Below are 17,919 nucleotides of genomic sequence, written 5' to 3'. Positions count from 1 at the left end.
GAAAAAAACAAAGAAATTATAAGTAAGCAGAAAGAAATAAAAGCATGAGGACATTTCACACTGCTTAGGTTATAACCAAGGCCTATGTGGAAGGGAGCTATCAACATAGCCCTACTTTCGTGTTGATGGATTTTCCCAGTTTTCGGTTTAGAAACTCTGGTCACTCTAATATTCACGAAAGAGTAGGAATTCTAAAGAGAACAGAGAATTGGGTGCTCGCGCCAGAAGGCGTAGCTCTGTTGTCAGTCTGTTAAACAAGTAGCCTTGAGGGAGACTACATTTACCGGAATGCTTAAAAGCAGTTCTGAACATAGTAGGTTGATCTTATGTTGTACAGAGTATAAAGAGAGGCTCCAAGTTTCCCATTGCTTATCTACAGTGCAGGCCTCTGGAAGGGCAAATAATGATTACAGTAGCAGGTTGTATGTATAGCGGTGGTGTGTGCCTTTTTAAAGAGCAGATTTATTCTACAGCCGGAGACTACGAGTCCCAGAATACTTGTCTGCCATCTCTTTAACCAGTACAGTAATCAGTATGGAGAAACAAGACTCGGCTATAAACACCCGACTGCTTAGTATCAAAGTCGGTTTCTTTAAGGACGGCAATGTGAAGAACAGAAGACCCGGTGTGGACGGGAGGAGGAAGCTTCCCCTCAGCTGAGTCCCCAAGATGGAACTCAGGTAAGGCATAACAAAAACAACGCTCCCTGCGATAACAGACACGCAAAGGTGGCTGCGGAGAAACGTGTAGGCAGCTGTTGGACATTATTAGTAAACCCTTGTGTAAATTGTTTACAAAGTCTGCGGGTTAACGGGTGGAAATACCTACTAGGGTTACTAGCTGACACCACGCCACAGCGACTCTACTTTTTTTCAGTCGTGGGATTTCCCTCCTTAATGAGATATAGCAATCCGATTGCAGCTGCCAGAATTCTCCGAGTTCTTAAATGCAAGCCCATGGTTGGAAACTTGGGCCCATATTTATACTTTTTTAGCGCCGCATTTGCGTCGCTTTTTGACGCAAATGCGGTGCTAAAAAAGTATAAATAAGGGCCTAAGTGTGCTGACGGCATAGCGTCATTTCTCGTGCAGATGAGTGCAAGTCCGAGTTTCACTCATTGCATATGGTCCATTAGAACTAATACTCCTGAAATCGGGTACATAATATAAGTTTGTAGTGTTTTGTTTATACCTGCTACATCCAAGACAATTAATTGCCCTGCCTAACTTTGGGAGGTCCGGAGATAACGGATGGGAATTTAGTTAAAGTTGGCTGATTTACGTAGCTTTAGTGGGTTAAAGGCACGAGGAGCAAGTAATGGTATGTCGCTGGCCAATAACTCGAGCAGACCTAGCATCGCTCAGCGTACCACCGTGAGCCTTGAACTCCTGGGGTAGTTCTGTTTCATATAGCTTTACCCTTTTCCTGCAAAGGCTCCCAGTTCCCATGATAAGCCTTTTTTGGGCTATCTGGGATGGTTTGTGCTTAGGCCCGATAACGGTTTGTCCGCAGAAGCTACCCATGCCAAAGTTGCATCTTTTTTCCAAACAGCCTGGGGATTCTAAAGGTACCCAGGTTTGTGGATTCCTCTGGAGGGGACCGATAAATTAACCATAATACAGCTAAGTGTGTTTTTTTTTTTAAAGAAAAATGAGATACAAGTGCTGCAGAAGAAAGTGCCTGTTTTTCCCTGCAAATGGCATCAACAAATTGTTTGCTGTGCTAAATTCACCACCTTCCCAGCTTTCAGTAACAAGCAGATTCAAATAGAAAAACACATTTTTCAACATAGTTTTGCCATTTTACTGGGACATAGCCTATTTTTACTTTTTTTGTGGTTTTAACCTCCTTCCAGTTAGTGGCAGAAATGCGTGTGAAACCAATGGTGGATCCTGAAAAGCTATACATTGCATAAAAGTAGACAGAATTCTGAATTCAGCAAGGGGTTGCTCGCGTAGATCCTTCAAGGTTTTCTCAAAGAAATTAACAGTCAAAATAAAAAAAATATTGAAATTGAGTTGAAAAAACAAAACAGCCATTTGTGTCTCTGTTTTTATCTGTAACTTCTAAATATGACAGATTTTTGAAAGCTTTACACTTTTATGTCTGCTGGACACATCTGGTTACAGGGATATACCAGGGTTTTAGGTTCGCCAAGAACCCTAGGTACCCAGAGCCAATAACTGAGCTACACCCTGCAATGTTTTTTCATTGTGTACCGAGTATACAGTCATTAATTTGGTAAAATATAAAGAGAGAAAATTGGGTCTTTAGTTGGCAGTGCTTTACATCTGTCCAAGTAGGGACCCTCACTCTAGTTGGGGTGAGGGAGCCACACAGCTAAGAACCCATGCTCGCCCCCTTGGTTGCTTGGCATGAGCAGTCAGGCTTATCTTGGAGGCAATGTGTAAAGTATTTGTGTGTTTGTGTGTGTGTGTATATGTATGTGTGTGTATATATATATATACGCACACACCCCCTACAAAAGGACTCCACTGCAGTTTAGAAAAATAGCCAATATGTATCTGAATAAAACTAGACGAACACAACAAAAATCCAACATACACAAGCAAATATATCACTTTCTCAGTTTTGCAAAGAGTCTTTATCCAGAGGAATCAATGGTTGTCTCTTTTTAACACACAATACCTGGGATGCGTCAAAGACTATATGGGCCGCAAAGGAGGTGAGGTGCCGGAAAACAAAGCAGTGCATTGGTTCCTTACTGCGCAGGGGAGGTGATGCGTCAGTTCCTTACTGAGAGTGGAGGTGATGCGTTGATTCTCTTCTCACAGGAGAGGTGATGAATCAGCTCCTTGCTGCCAGGAGAGGTGATGCTTTGGTTCCTTACTGCAGGGGAGGTGATGTGTCGGTTCTTAATTGGCAAGGGAGTTTGTACATTGGTTCTCTCCTCGTAGGAAAGGGGATGCATCGATTTTCAGTCACACTGCCTTGGATCCTTGCTGCAGTGCGGAGTCAATGCAAAAATGAGGCCAAGGTACGATGTGTGGGAAAATCCAGGCACACTGTGATGATAGAGCCGCAGTGGAACAGGTGCTGCGTTGGTCCTACAGGTGCTCCATCCATCCTTCCACTGCAAGTCAGGCGCTGCATCGATTCCTCAGCCGCAAGGCAGGTGCTGCTTCGATTCTTCTGCTACAAGCCCAGCAATGTGTCAACTTTCAGCCACAGCGATTGGATGCGTGAATTTTCTTCCTCAGACCACCAGTTTCCACTTCCAAGTGCCCTAAGGACTGGATTTGGCACCACTTGGCATGTCAAGACTCTTAGCAGAAGAGTGCAGGAACTGGTAGATGAAGTCTTTGATGTCCCTGAGACTTCTTAGCAGTAGGCAAGCTCAGATCAAGCCCTTGGAGAACCTTGGAAAAGTCCAGTTGTTTCACCTGTCGGGACAGAAGCAGCAGGCAAGTACAACAAAACAACAGGCAGAGTCACAGTTTCTCTTTCACCATCCAGCTCTTCTTCTGGCAGATTGTTCTCAGTCCAAAAGTGTTCTGAAGTTGTGGTCCCAGAGGCCCAATACCTATTTCTGCCTTTGAAATAGGCATACTTCAAAGGAAAGTATTTGTAATTCACAAGACCCTGCCTTTCCTGCCCTGGCCTCAGTCACACTTCAGGGGGTTGGAGACTGCTTTATGTAAGGACGGGCACAGCCCTATTCAAGTGCAGGTGTTAGCTCCTCCCACCACTCATGCCCAGGAAGACCCATCAGGATATGCAGAGCACACCTCGGCTCCCTTTGTGTGACTGTCTGAAGTGAATTCACAAACAGCCCAACTGTCATCCTGACCCAGATGTATATTCCACAGACAGGCAGAGACACAAAATGGTTAAGCAAGAAAATGTCCAATTTCTAATAGTGGCAGTCTCAAATGTACAGTTTACAAACCAACTTCACCAAAAAAGTATTTTTAAATTGTGAGTTCAGATACCCCAAACTGCATATCTTTATCTGCTCCCAATGGGAAATTACACTTAAAAGATATTTCAAGGCAATCCCCTTATCACTCTATAGGCAAGATAGTCCTTGCAGTACTGAAAACCTAATTTAGCAGTACTTCACTATCAGGGCATGTAAAACATGCCAGTACATGCTCTATGTTTTAAATACACTGCACCCTGCCCAAAGGGTTGCCTTGGGCCTACCTTAGGGGTGACTTATGTAATAAAAGGGAAGGTTTGGGCCTGGCAAGTTGGTGCACTTGCCAGGTCGAACTGGCAGTTTAAAACTGCACACACAAACACTGCAGTGGCAGGTCTAAGGCATGTTTACAGGACTACTGAAGTGGGTGGCACAATCAGTGCTTGAGGACCACTAGTAGCATTTGATTTATAGGCCCTGGTCATACCTGGTGCCCTAAACTAGGGACTTGCTGGTACATCAGATATGCCAATCATGGATAAACCAGTCACCAATACCATTTAGACTGAGAGCACTTGCAGTTTAGCACTGGTCAGCAGTGGTAAAGTGCCCAGAGTCCTAAAGCCTGCAAAAACTAGATGTAGCACATGATCAAAACAGGAGTTCAGAAGCAAAACATTTGGGGATAACCCTGCAAAAAGGGCCATTTCCAACAATAGGTGTCAAGGAAACCTATGTATTTCCAACATGGGCACAATTTATGTAGTTTAGAAGCAGTGGTTATTTGCACATCTCCTAATTTGGGGTTACCCATACTAGCATATGAATTAGAGGGAATTTCTCAAAATGACTTCTTTCTTGACTACTGTCTTACATTTAGAAGGCACAAATGCAGAGAAAGATAATTGGTTATAACACTTATTTGACTATTCTGTGTTCCCTAAGTGTTGTGATAAAAATGGTACCTCACTTGTGTGTGTGTGTGTGTGTGTGTGTGTGTGTGGGCCTAGTGCCCGCAACAGGAAATTACCCAAAACGCAACATGGATACGTCAAACGTTTCCATGCAAAACTGACCAGTGTTTTGCAAAGTGGGTAGCTATGGTTTTTGGACTCTACCTCAGCTGGCACCTAGGGAAACCTACCACCTATACATTTTTGAAAACTAGATACCTAGAGGAATCCAGGGTGGGGTGACGTGTGGTTTTCACAAGCTTTTTTTTTACCCAGAATCCTCTGCAAACCTCAAACGTTGACTAAAATAACACATTCTCCTCATCTTTCTGTGAAGGAATGTTCTGGAATCTGCACAGAGCCACACACTTCCCTCCACTCAGCAGTCTTCTGAGTCTCCTGATAAATATGGTACTTCCCTTGTGTGGGTAATCTTAGGGCCCGAGACAGGAAACGGCCCAAAACGCAACATGGATATATCAAATTTTTCAGCGCAAAACTGATTTATTTTTAGCAAAGTGGGTAGCTGTGTTTTTTGGGCTCTACTTCAGCTGGCACCTAGGGAAACCTACCAAACCTGTACATGTTTGAAAACTAGACACCTAGGGGAATCCAGGATGTAGTGACTTGGGTGGCTCTCACCAGGTTGTTTTACCCAGAATCCCTTGCACACCTCAAAGGGCAGGTTTTTTTTTCATATGTTTTAGGCTGACTCTGCATTAGGCACCCACACAAGCGGAGCAGAGTTTGTATCAGTACAGATGGGGCAATGCTGGGTGGTCGGAATTTTATAGATTTGTGTGGATTCCGGAGGTTTCCATCCCAGAAATGTAGGGAAAATGCATGATTTCTGGCAAACTTTGAGGTTTCTAGGATATTGTGGGTAAGAAAATGGTGTGGGGTGCATGTGAAGCACACCTTCTTGGTCTTCCCCTATGTTTAGTTTTCAGAAGTGTCTGAGTCTGGTAGGTTTTCCAAATGGCAGTATACCTATGTTCAAAAAGTTCAGCCGCTCACCATTGGAAGTGGGAAAATATTGGGAATTAGCCAAGCTTCTTGGCCCATATGCATAATCAAAACTCGAGTCCAATGTCCTTTTGCTTGCCATTGGGATGAGATGCTTTAGTCCACAAGGGAGAGGGCAGAAAGACTGTTTTCTCCTTCAGCTGGTAGCCCTCACCCCTCTATGTTAAAAAAAAAAAAATGCTTCGCTGGTGTCTAGTGGGCTATCTGTGTGACCTGGGTGTAGATCTTGCATACTTATCCCCATATGCATAGGTGGGGGCGTTACAATGATCATTCCTGGCAGCCCCACCTCTAAATTTACATAAATAAAGAATGCCTGACTCTTAATGGGCTTCCTGCCCTCCAGGGGGTCAGAAAGACTGAATATGCACATAAACTTAAGGGTGGTAGAAAAAGCCCATGCCCAAGGGGCCACTCCCCCCTCCTGGTGTCTAGCGAGTGGATCCCTGCTTGGGAATTGCCCTCCTGTGGTGATCTACAAGCAGGGATCCACTAGGGATAGGTACCATTGGAAAGGGGAGATTCTCTCCCATCTGCCTCAGTGGTCTGTGGGCTGAGATAGCCGCCCAAGCACTGAGGCAGAGAAAGGGAAATGAGCCGATCGGCTCATTTCACATTCGGTTTCAGTGAAATGACGCCAGTGCGCCGCATACGCTACATATCATTTTACTGAAACAAAAGAAACAGAATCAGGAGATGGGGAAGCCTTTCCCCATCTCCAGAGGCTGTTTCTTTCAGCAGGTGATCCTGCAGCACCAAAGAGATTTCCTGTGCCATGTGCATGGACAGCTGGGAGCCGTCCAACGCACAGAAGGAGTTAAGGACTACACAAGGCGGTTCTGTGTTGATGTAACTGTTGCCTCTTCATCACTTATCTTCGTCACAGTAATCAACAAGCATGGGCAAAACCAATAAGTTTTGCCTCTGCAAAATCTATTGATTTTTGTAAATGTTTTTTATATGGTGGACAGTATGTGCTGTGCAACATGGCTTAGAGTAAAAAAAAAAAAACACGCTATGACATGGCCAGCTTTGACCACGCCGTAGTATTTTTTGATTTACTTTAAGCCATGTTGCCCAGCAACTCAACTGCTGTGCAACATGTAAAAAACGTGATAAATAATTTGAAAAATGTAACATCAGTCCACAGCAGTTCTAAAGTCAAGGAATGTATGACGTAATAGATCACTGGTTTATTACACATTCACAGACATCTGTACGAGAACTAAAGATCATATGTTTATGTCATATCAAAGCCGACTCAGCTTTTCATTCTTCTAAAGTCGATAAAATCAGTAGGATTAGTTTTGTGTTTTGGGTGAATTAAAATGCCAGAATGAAAAGGGAAAAAATGGGGGTGCATAACCTACTCATGCTGGATAAGTCACTACAACTTGCGATCTATGACCTAATGATTGCTTGTACATAAGAATTTCATCCTTCAACTCCCAAAGCATATATTGTGTTCATAAATGATCACCCACATCCTTAAACTCTACAAGATGTAATAAGGCTTTTGTAGCCTTGAAATACCCACCATATGACCATTTTCACTGTACCATTAATTGCATTTCTAGCCTATTATTCAAACCAGTTCATTGTTTTTGCTTTATTGAGCGCTAAGAGAGCATGCTCACTGCAAACACTGCACTTTTACAATGCCGCAAAAATCAACGGTCTAGTTCAATTGCACAAGAAACAGAGCTATGTTTATTTTTCATATATGAGAACGACGTGGGATGGCGGATCACTGGCTGGGTATCCCATGTGACGAGAAGAGTAACAAAAGCAAAGCGTGTCATCCAAGCGCTCACTCATCTTATCATACAGGTCTTGGTGCTCGCCAACATATTTGAAGAGTGCAGGGGGGACACTGGAAGACATCTCTCCAGCACAGTGTCTGTCTGGGTCCCTAAAACCAAGGGCCAATGAGTGCAGTCCTTTAAAGGCACTGCTGATGTCACATGTTTCCACTCGGACCCCTTCCTCCTTCAGCTCCGCCCCATCAAACAAGCTGACCCATAACATTGAAATCACCAATGAAGCTCATCTTCACTGGTAGGTCCCTGCCGAGGTCATGTGACGACTAGGCATATGACAGCAGCCGGAGACTGAAACTGGCTGAGCAGGAGAGGAGCGCTTGACTGGTCTCCACCCTTCTGAGTCCTTAGCTGCATTCTAGGCATAGCCTAGTGTCACTTGTCACTTGTCACATGTCCCAATGGGTTTCTAGTTCTACCCCCCTACAGAAGCCCTGCACGCCTTACTGCTTTTACATTGTAAGGACGGGGCGAGTAGTAGTGAGAGCCACGAGTCCTGGTGACACATGATGAGTGGCATACATACCAACATTGGGCGAGATGGTGTGCAATTAGAAAAAGAGTCCTTGAGAAGCATTCGACCGCGGAAGGACACTGGCTGCCAACCGCTAGCTGGCAGCCAGAAACTGAACTTGGTACCGGCTCCAAGGAACAACAGAAGAAAGTGAAAGTGAACCTTGATGAAATAATGCTGAGGCTGGATCAATGATAAGCTAGAAAATGCGAGTGACTGGGAAGCCTACTAATGGTAAGTGTGAGGGTAGTTTCTAAGCTCCTTTCGAGATCTTTAAAAAAAAATGTATTTACAAAAGACTTTGCAAGCATAGCACATGCCATGCAGATGAAACCTAAAAATGAGGGCCTCCATCTATGCAATAGACCCAATTCAGCCCAAATCCAATGAACATTTGAGAGATACAGGAGATCTCGGGTGGGGGGCGCTCATTAAATCCTGCGGGGGGCATAATTTTGCGTTACGACACTGGACCTGTGGTCCTCCTATTGGTAAATTTAGTTCTTAGTTTTGCTCCTTCTGAGGGCTGTGCCTGTTCAGTGCTGCCTACTATTGTGTGCAGCTAGCTAGCACTTGTGAAGTGCTTACTCAGGGTTGAAGGGCAGTAATATCCGAAGCACTGGAACACCACTGGTTAAAACACGGTGTGCTGACCACAGATTCTGGCCACTACACAATAATGGTGCTAGGGCTCTAAAATTAGGCCATGAGACCATGGGAGCTGATGTAGAAACGTCTTACGGGCACCTGGCGATACTTGAACAAACTTGAAGGAAACGTATAGAACAAAAGAGGATGAATCCCTGGCACAAAGTTAATTAAGAGCGTTAACGCGCGCACTGCCTAAACTCGACTAACACGTTTGTTATGATTACGTGTTTTTTTTTTTTTTTTTTAATAAATCTCCAATAACTGAGCCTTTTACAATTAAATATTCACTGTTTAACTGATTAGAAAACGTTCTATAATAGTAACTTAACATAAAATTGTGAAAAAATAGAAAATATATCCGATTACATGCCATTGTCTGTGGCAGGAAGGCGATACTCCGTCCACCCTTATTTTGTTATGCACAAATACATGTCGAGAGTCGCAGAACTGTTTTGCCCACGATGTAATGGATCTTCGCCAGTAATGTTTGGCTATATAAATTGGACATATGGAGAACTGTATTTCAGAACCGCCCGTAACCGGTTTTACTAATGGTAACGAGGAGTGTGCTCTTTGTTTCATTTTTTGGCTAATAGAGTATTGCACCTGTCGATTGGTGGAGATGTAAGTGGGTGTTGCCAAAGAAAACCGTAAGACTTTGGTACATTATGTCTCTAGCAGTATGCAGTCTGCGATGTTCAGCAACTGGAATATTATCTTTTGTGCTCGTAACTAACTCTGGCAGTCAGTGTTATCTGCTTACTCGTATGTGGCTGACTGCACGAGCGCTCGTCACACTGGGCACATTTCCACTTTTCCAGTAGAAAAGGGCAACTCTTGTACTAACATTGTTTGGCAGCCTCAAACAAGAGTCTCGACTCTGTTTCAAAATGCTTAGCTACAAACTGTAAGTTTGAGGTGAAATATTCTCTCTGCACTTATTGAACCCGTCTGCTCAGGTTTCGCCTCTAATTATTTAGAAAAAAAATCAGTGGCCCGCTAATTTTTCGTAAGGGTCAACAAAAGCTTCCATACAGTGGGATACGTTAATTATTGGCTTGTGCACACTCCTCAAAATGTGTAGTTCTTTGATGAGTCCCGAGATGTCCTTGTCCATCAAGTCATGCAGATGTCCCCCATGCTACTGTCTTGTACTTGTTGGGCAGCACTTTCTTTTCTTGGATGATTTAAGAGTTTGCCTTCTAAACTTGTGGGGATAGTAGGGTCAGCAACTTGCCAAATACTGGTCCTGTTTTTAGTTCAACTCCTCATCTCGGGTGAAGCAGCAGAGCTCCTTCCGAAGTCCATACCAAATACAAGACCCTTGACTCTGCAGCCAGGCAGTGGTGTCGCGACCAATGCAAGTTGCAATTCTCGCAGTGGGTAAGTGAGCTGAGTGTCACACCTTGCAGGTAGGTGGCTGTCACAATCAAGAATATTAACAATAGCTTTAAGCATTGGTTCCCAACCTGTGGTCTGGGGACCACTGGGGGTCCATGGAGCCTCCTCAGGAGGTCCGTAACTGCTGAAAAATTAAATAATATTAACATATTAGGTCCTCAGCTTTTAGTAATGTTTCAGTGGGGGTCCCAGGGTCCCAGTATTGATAAAGTGGGGGTCCACAGAAGTCAAAAGGTTGGGAAGCACTGGCTTAGAGGTCAAATAAGCAAACATAGCTGTTTTGCCCATGTAGGAAAACTGAGGGTTTTGAACTGAGAGTAGAGGTCTACTTGAGTCTGTAGGTTTAAGTTGTCAATGTCAGTCCAGCCAATTGGAAGCTTGGGGGATTCATATTGGTTAATAGACAATATGATTCTTGCCTTCTCTATAAATTCTAGTGTATTTATGATGTTAAAAAAGAACAGGACAGAAACTAAAATGCTTTAGTGGATAAATAAAAGAACAGTGTTGAAATCGTTTTACTAAGATTGGGGTTTTGAAGATTGATTCAGATATTAATGAGCTGGGTGTGCGCTGCAGTGCATGAAGCTGGGTTCACAATACTGATGAATTTTGCCTCTTTTCAGATGTACTTTGAAAGAAGAAACTCCTGACGGAATTAGAAAATTAGAGTTAGCCCCAGTCACAAAAAACACAATAACAAGTACTGGCAAAGTCAGCAGGTCTGGCCATATCAAGTGTGTATGTTTATGTGTATGTATGTGATACATACATTTTTTGTTGCCCATTGTGCTGTCTGCCTTGGATCGTTTCAGTGACTTTTCTCGTGTATAATATTGGTTAGGACCCTGCAATAGAGTATTTTTACTTTTTTGTGGTCTATGGTCACATCTTAAAGCAGATGAGTAACTTTTTACGACAATGCTTTCAAATTAAAATGTGTAGCCCACCAGGAGCAAGAGATGGATTGTCTCGCATCACTCCATACCCAACAGAACCACACTGGCTCCACATCCAGAAGCGTGCTCAATTTGAACTCCTCACTCTCACATTCAGGGCACTACATAACTCAGGTCCCACCTACTTGAACAGTCACATCTCCTTCCACTAACCACCCAGGAACCTCTCCTCTGCAGTAGCTCTATTAGCACTCATGCCACACATATATAGAACCAGATCAGGAGGATAGATGTTCTCCTACATTGCTCCTAAAGCATGGAAAAACCTTAAACTCCACATCAGAGCCTCTTTCATAGGGCTCGCCATAAACACATGCTTAGTGCCAGAATACCCTCACTGGTGAGAGTGCACTTTACAAGTGCACGTTACATAATGTGTAGTGTTTCTCCCTCTAATTAGATCGAGAAAGTTAAATGACGATGTTGGTATTGGTTTCTGTGTAGGATTTTACATGGCATAGATTCTTGTGAGATGGCTGATAGGCTTAGGTTTCAACCAGTAGTTACAGAGGATTGGTTGTGTGAGGCAGTGAAGGTCTGGTGAAAAATATAATAAGACTGTGTCGCATTTGTTTGCCAATCTGCATCATTTATTTTTGGAGCAGGTAGATGGTAGTTATCGAGTTATAACACCTGCTCCTGTGAACAGATAGTGACCTGACATTGAGTTTAGCATGGTGGGTAGTGGTGAGCTTTTCTTTGTTGAAATAAGGAAGTGGGTTTGGTTGCCTGGGTGTGCCTGTTAATTGTTTGGCAGGATGTAGTTATTGACCAGTAGGGAAATTGACAGATAACCTGTTGGTGGGAGAGGCGAGGGGTTGGGCTTAATTTATCTAAGGACATGTAGAGCAAATAAAGTAACGTCTACACAGAAATATTGAAATGTAATTAAGTTATTTTTTTGTAGATCATTATTGTAAATCATATACCTTCTGAACTTTCCTTTCAATCCACCGATTAGCATGGTAAAATGCACAATAGATGGATGCCCCTTCATAGTTAGAGCTCTCTCTCCCTTAGAGTTAAAAAGTATCACACCACCGACAGAGATGTTCAACATGTTGGGGAAACATAGTTGAGTCTGAACTCGACCTGTGTACGAGAAAGCAAAACTGAGGAATTGCTCCTACAGAGTGGATACAGATGCAAACTATGGACGGACTTGTAACTGTAATTACTGTGATATTAATTTAGCTAAAAGGGTACTACAATCAGTTCATCCCACAGGACCAGGTCAAGGGACGACTGCGAAGCTACAGGCATCCTAGTTCCTTTTATACACTGGACCTAGGTTCGGGCGCTAGTACAGCTGGGTTCCGCAATGACAACTAAAACATTTACCTGCATTAGTAACTAGAGCCAGATGCTAAGAGGCCCCGGACCACAAAGTATTTTAGGCCATATTCATAAATCTTGCTGTAAGCCCCTTGCTGCCGAAGGATATGAAGGGACAGGGTTACTGAATTTGTGATCTTTAGTGGGCAGGGAATGTGTTGACCACGCTGGCTAGATCTAGGCTGTGAGAGCTGATTCGAGAGATCATCAGTGATATCTGGGGCAAGTACATGCCAGCAAGGGCCATGGCCAGTGTATGGTTTGTTAGCTCCCCTAACCGAAGTGCCATTTTCGGTCCTCTCTCTCCTACGCTAATGGACTTACATTTACAAATTCTAGAGGTATGTGTAAACTTCTGGTTGTGCTGTAGGCTAACTTCGACCTACCCCAAGAAGGACAAATGTTGCCTAATTTTAAATGGGTGCCAGAATATTTCATTCTCCTTTGCTTATGTTCCATAGTGGCACTACAGGCGTGTCAGGGGAGAGCTCTATTTAAAGCCTTGGACTCGTTTTGTATAGAGAAATGGACAGCTGTATTGAATTAAGAATTTCGGTATCTGTGCTGTACTCTTTCACTGAATTTACTCAGTTTGAAGTGTGGTGGCAGGGAGCAGGTGGCACATCGGAGCTGGCAATAATCGCTGTACTGCCTATTCCTTGAAAGTCTTTAGGCTTTCAGCTTGTGGCATATGTTAGTGGCAAGGCTGACCTGCACCATTTCAGGACAGGCAAGCAGTCAATTTAACCAAAGACTGAAGGTATTCAGCTGCAGGTCCTTCTTAAGGCCTGTCTAAGTCCAGGATGTTTTCCATGAGGATGCATGTCTATCTCTTCCTGCCCGAATCACTGTTTCTTTTCTTGACTGGATTTTACAGTTGTAGAATCTTAGTAAGCATGGCTGCTCTGGAACCCTCTCTGGTTGTGGCTGCTTTTCCTCCCAAACATCGTTCAACACATGAAGCATCTTGACAACCACAGCCTTTTAAAACGCACTTCCTTTATTAGCTAACAAATCTGCCAAAGCTCTCAAGACCTCTTTCAACGGATGGTGATGACAAAGTGGAGTGGGAGAGATGTTGTTCGAAAGTAGAATACAGCATGGTCTCATGAAGTCTCCATCCTCCTAAAGTACGTCTAAGTGCTCCAAATGACATAACCACATTTTGCAAACCGAATCCACCGAATAGATGCCAGATATCATTCAGTTGCCTTGATAATAGGATAACCCATCACCCACCTTCCCCATATGGTCGAGCAAACACACACCCGAATTCAGTAAATTGAAACTATAAAATTCTAGTACTTAGCATGCCGCGGCCTCTAAATCTGGGGTCTTCAAACGTTTAATGCCGCACCCCTAACCCTTTGGTTACAAAAGAAAATAATTGGGCCACCGATTGTGATAACAGGATTTTTTCGCTATAATTCTATACAATTGCCAGCTCTAAATGTATCTAAACACCGAAGTTATGCTCAATCATCTAATTGTAAATGCCATTTAATAAAACATGGTCAACATATGAGCAGCCTCTCTCCCTTTAAATGTAAAAATATCCACGGTATAATCCTTTATTAGAAATCGAGGTTGATGGGGGGTGGGGCTTTGAGGATTATTTAGAGCTTCTCCCCATTTGACTGCTTCCTTGACAGGGCATGAATTGGAAAATATGTTACTGGTGGCCCATTACAGAGTGACAGTAAACTGCTGTTTTTATTTCACTAAAAATTCACCACCGTTTTCAGCATGATGCTCATCTAGGCCAGTGCCTGATGCTCCCTCCCCCCCTAAGATCAGTTCACGCCCCCCACTTAGTGGGACACCACATGCCCCCCCATCAGGTGAAATACTCCAACTCTAAATATTCTTTCAATAGTGAATCAGGGCTGCTGACTCTGCTAATGAACCCAATTTTATATACACTGAATCATCCACTAGTTTCCTCACCTCCTTTATCTTTTTATATTGAGGCTGCATACAATGAACCGTCAAGATATATCTTTGAATGTGAATGATACCCACTTTAAATTTGTTAACGCTTATGCCGTTTTGTGCATCATGGTAGAGAGTGGACTTCTCTCAACCTCTTCATCAAAATCACCTTTTCTACTCGCATGGAGTTTACCATAGTAAACAGGAACTCTTAAAATGACTCCAGGTGAGACTGACCTTTTGCAGTTTATATTTTTAAGATCAACACAACATTTTATCCAAAGTTTGTCTCCCCAGTAATCAACCACAGATTGGCAACTCAAATGCAATTCTTTCAACAGGTGATTTTTTTTTTTTTTCTGTACCACTGACCATTGGCTCTAAGCCTTCAAACGTATGTGCAGTTTTGTAAACTATTTGCGAAGTCTGCGTCTTTTTTAAGACCAACTAGATGCCAGAGCCTCCAGCCATAAAACATGGCAAACAGTCATCCCTGAGCATCTGCCTTAGGAATTTGGCCACCAAGGTGGTTGTTATTGAGGCAACGTAAAAAATTATATTGAAAGGACTTGGTAACAATGTCCTTACTTGTTGCTGGAATATTCACTTATCTTATAAGGTCTAACAATCTTTCATTTTACCGTAGTTTGGATGGAATTTCCTTTCATCAAGGTGATATTTTTGTAGCAAGTGACAAGGAGCGAGTGTTATAGCAGTGCTACTAGTGCTTGCATAGAGTTTTCTTACTTGCAATTAAGATACTTGACATAGTCCCTAGCAAGACTCTTGTTCGCATTCAATAGCTCATGGCACTGTGTGGTCTTAAAACCTCCCTCGCATTTGTTTTCTCTCAGCAGAATACACCGCTCTAGTTTAACCTTGTAGATTCCCTACACATCTTAGTCCCTTATTACATCTTCCAGTCAGCTTTGCCCCACAAACTCCATGACCTTTTTCATTGCCTTATCCCATCAGATACTCTCTTCCTTTTCTCTACACCAATAGTTTAACTCCGCACCACCACCCTAAATCGCCTGAATCCCTTCCACGTGCGGTTTATCAACCAAGCACTTCGCCTTCTGAATCCATAAACCAGACACTTTATTTTGAAGTCCACAACCACTCTATCACATACTTAAAATCACCCATCCCAATGGCAAAGATCATAGTCATAGGCGTCTCGACTTCTCTGCTTGTACAAATGAACACTACAGGTTTGTGATGCTCACTAGGAACAGTAGCCTTATGAGATTAAAATGTGAACTGGTTATTGGTCAAGGGTCAAGTCAAAGACTCAGTCAACAACATAATGGTTTGATTCTTCTCTCTTTAATGCCTTTACCACACATGGTAATGTAACACATAATCCACCAGCCTTTGCAGCAGTGGCCAGGCTATCGCAAAAAAACTCTCAAGACAATTACAAAGATATGCTACCATTTATCCAACTGAAGTGTCTTCTGGCATTTACATTCCTCCTCTCTTCATCTAACAATGAGCAGCTGAACCTTAGATGGAAATCCGTCCACAGCCTTTGAACAATATTCCTTGTCTGGTTTCTCAGGGGAGAGGTTTATTCACTCCAGGGAATCTGTGTTTGACCCCGTGGTCACAATTCAAACCTCAACAGCCTTTCATTCTTCCAAGGTTAATAAAATTGGTACCTTTTGTCTTTGGCAAGAATAGGCATCTGTAATCTTCTAATAGCACCAACAGAGATTGAAAACACTACTGTGGCATGATCCTAAACGTGAAAGAGAAACTTGTGCTCTAGAAATGCTCATGTATAGGTTATATTTATTGTGGTATCTTGTGCCTTATGCCAGCTTATCTTATTTCTTCAACCTTAGCAATGACCTGTTTATAGTATTCATTAAAAAAAAGTTTAAGGTGATGTTACAGTTAGGTGACCATTTCAGTTTAAATCTAACATTTTAAACGAAAAGAAAACACTGAAATTCATCAGTTATTTCAACTAACTATAACTTGTGCCACCGTCGTGCACAATATTGTCATCAATGATGTCATTTCAGATATCATCAGTGATGTTATCAATGATGTCGCACAACATGTAATGAGAGATGTAACATTTGAGGCCATAAACAGTCCTAAGCAGTGCATGGTGAGAGTGTGAGTTATAATTACTTGAAATAACTGACTGTTGAATGAGTTGGGTTTTTAAGTTTTTTGTTTTAAGTTTAAAATGTTAGTTTAAACCTAACGTTTTCACCTAATTATAATATCACCTTAACCATTGTTTTTTCAGTGAATTAGTGAGGTGGTGTTTTTTTTTTGTTGTTGTTTTTTTTATTTTTATTTTAGCGCAAAGTAATATTTATTTCTATATGTAACTATGCCAACCCCCTGCATTCAGGAGGACACGCTGGGGTAGGTGATAAAGGAAGGGACTGTCGCAGGAAGACTAGCGACAATCTCTTGTGTGTACCTCCTAAGGAGCCTTTCCTACACTTGGGGATAGGTGACCTACATGTGTTTAGTTGACCGGTTGGCCAGTACGCTTCATTGTAAGTGACTGCGACGTCTAGTTTGACCTATTTCACTTTGATTTTGATAAACAATACTAGGTACTTTATTCCTTGTGATACAGGAGAAGGTCCTTTTGATGGTCCCGAAGAAGCGTCATTGGATCTTTTAGACCGAAAGACGTGAAACATGTTGACCAATATTTAGGTGGCTTTGGGATAGTTTCTTGCCCCCTATTATTCTAGAAAGTGTTTGAGCATTATCTAATTTTTCACTTTCGAGTTGATTTTAATCTTGGTCTTTTCCCCTTGTTGACCATTAAATTTGTGATCTTTTGATGGGGTATAGAACCAATTTTAATCCTCTCCTGTCTTGAGCTACTACCTGCCTGTAGGTTTTAGTCCCCCACTTTCCACCACTGCAGTTATTCTAAAAGATCTCCGGCAAAGAGTCCCCTCATGGGGAGCCCGTCAGACATTGCAGGGACGGTCTGACGAGGAGCACCCCGATGATGAAGCATCACATCCGAAAGGATGTGTGAGGGCTCTTGCTCCTAAACCAGTGGGTTTCCCATTCTTTATGCCAGGAACAGTGTATTAATTTGTGTTTATCATTACTTGGGGAGATTGTACACTGGACCTTTAATACTCCCTGTCCCTCTCTTTGATGTTGAAACCCCCTGCAGTGCACTGCTTTTCACAGTGCTGCAGGCCTGGCCCTGTGCTCAACCTCCCATGGCCAGCAAATGCCCCCGGCCACAACCTTTGGCCTTGACCAGCGTGGGGTTGGCAGCAGGCAGCCAAAGTGTGGGATTGGCTTCAGAGTCAGGCCCTGCATCCAACCCTCCCTCTAGCAGCCAGCTTGTGCCTAATTCCTTGGTTGCAGCCAACCCCCTCCCCCCTACTGACCCAACCACCCACCATACATGGTCTTTGGCTGTGGGCAATTTGATGTTGGCCAC

At 43.0% G+C, this 17,919-nt stretch overlaps 1 protein-coding gene across 6 annotated transcripts in view; it reads left to right on the top strand.

The window, feature by feature from the left end:
• TACC1 (transforming acidic coiled-coil containing protein 1) overlaps positions 1 to 17,919 on the top strand; it is a 503,193-nt gene that overhangs the window by 189,616 nt on the left and 295,658 nt on the right. The window contains exon 1 of one of the 6 annotated variants that reach the window (XM_069214003.1): positions 577 to 680. The exons of the other annotated variants lie outside the window; for them this stretch is intronic. Within the exon in view, the coding sequence (XP_069070104.1) occupies positions 670 to 680 (11 nt within the window). The 5' untranslated portion in view covers positions 577 to 669. Of the gene's footprint in view, positions 1 to 576; positions 681 to 17,919 lie in introns of those variants that run through there. 6 annotated transcript variants of the gene reach the window in all.

The sequence above is a fragment of the Pleurodeles waltl genome, chromosome 11 (assembly GCF_031143425.1).
Source record: "Pleurodeles waltl isolate 20211129_DDA chromosome 11, aPleWal1.hap1.20221129, whole genome shotgun sequence".
NCBI lineage: Eukaryota > Metazoa > Chordata > Amphibia > Caudata > Salamandridae > Pleurodeles > Pleurodeles waltl.
The sequence above is the reverse complement of the archived record's forward strand: the minus strand, read 5'-3'. Positions and strand labels throughout refer to the sequence as shown.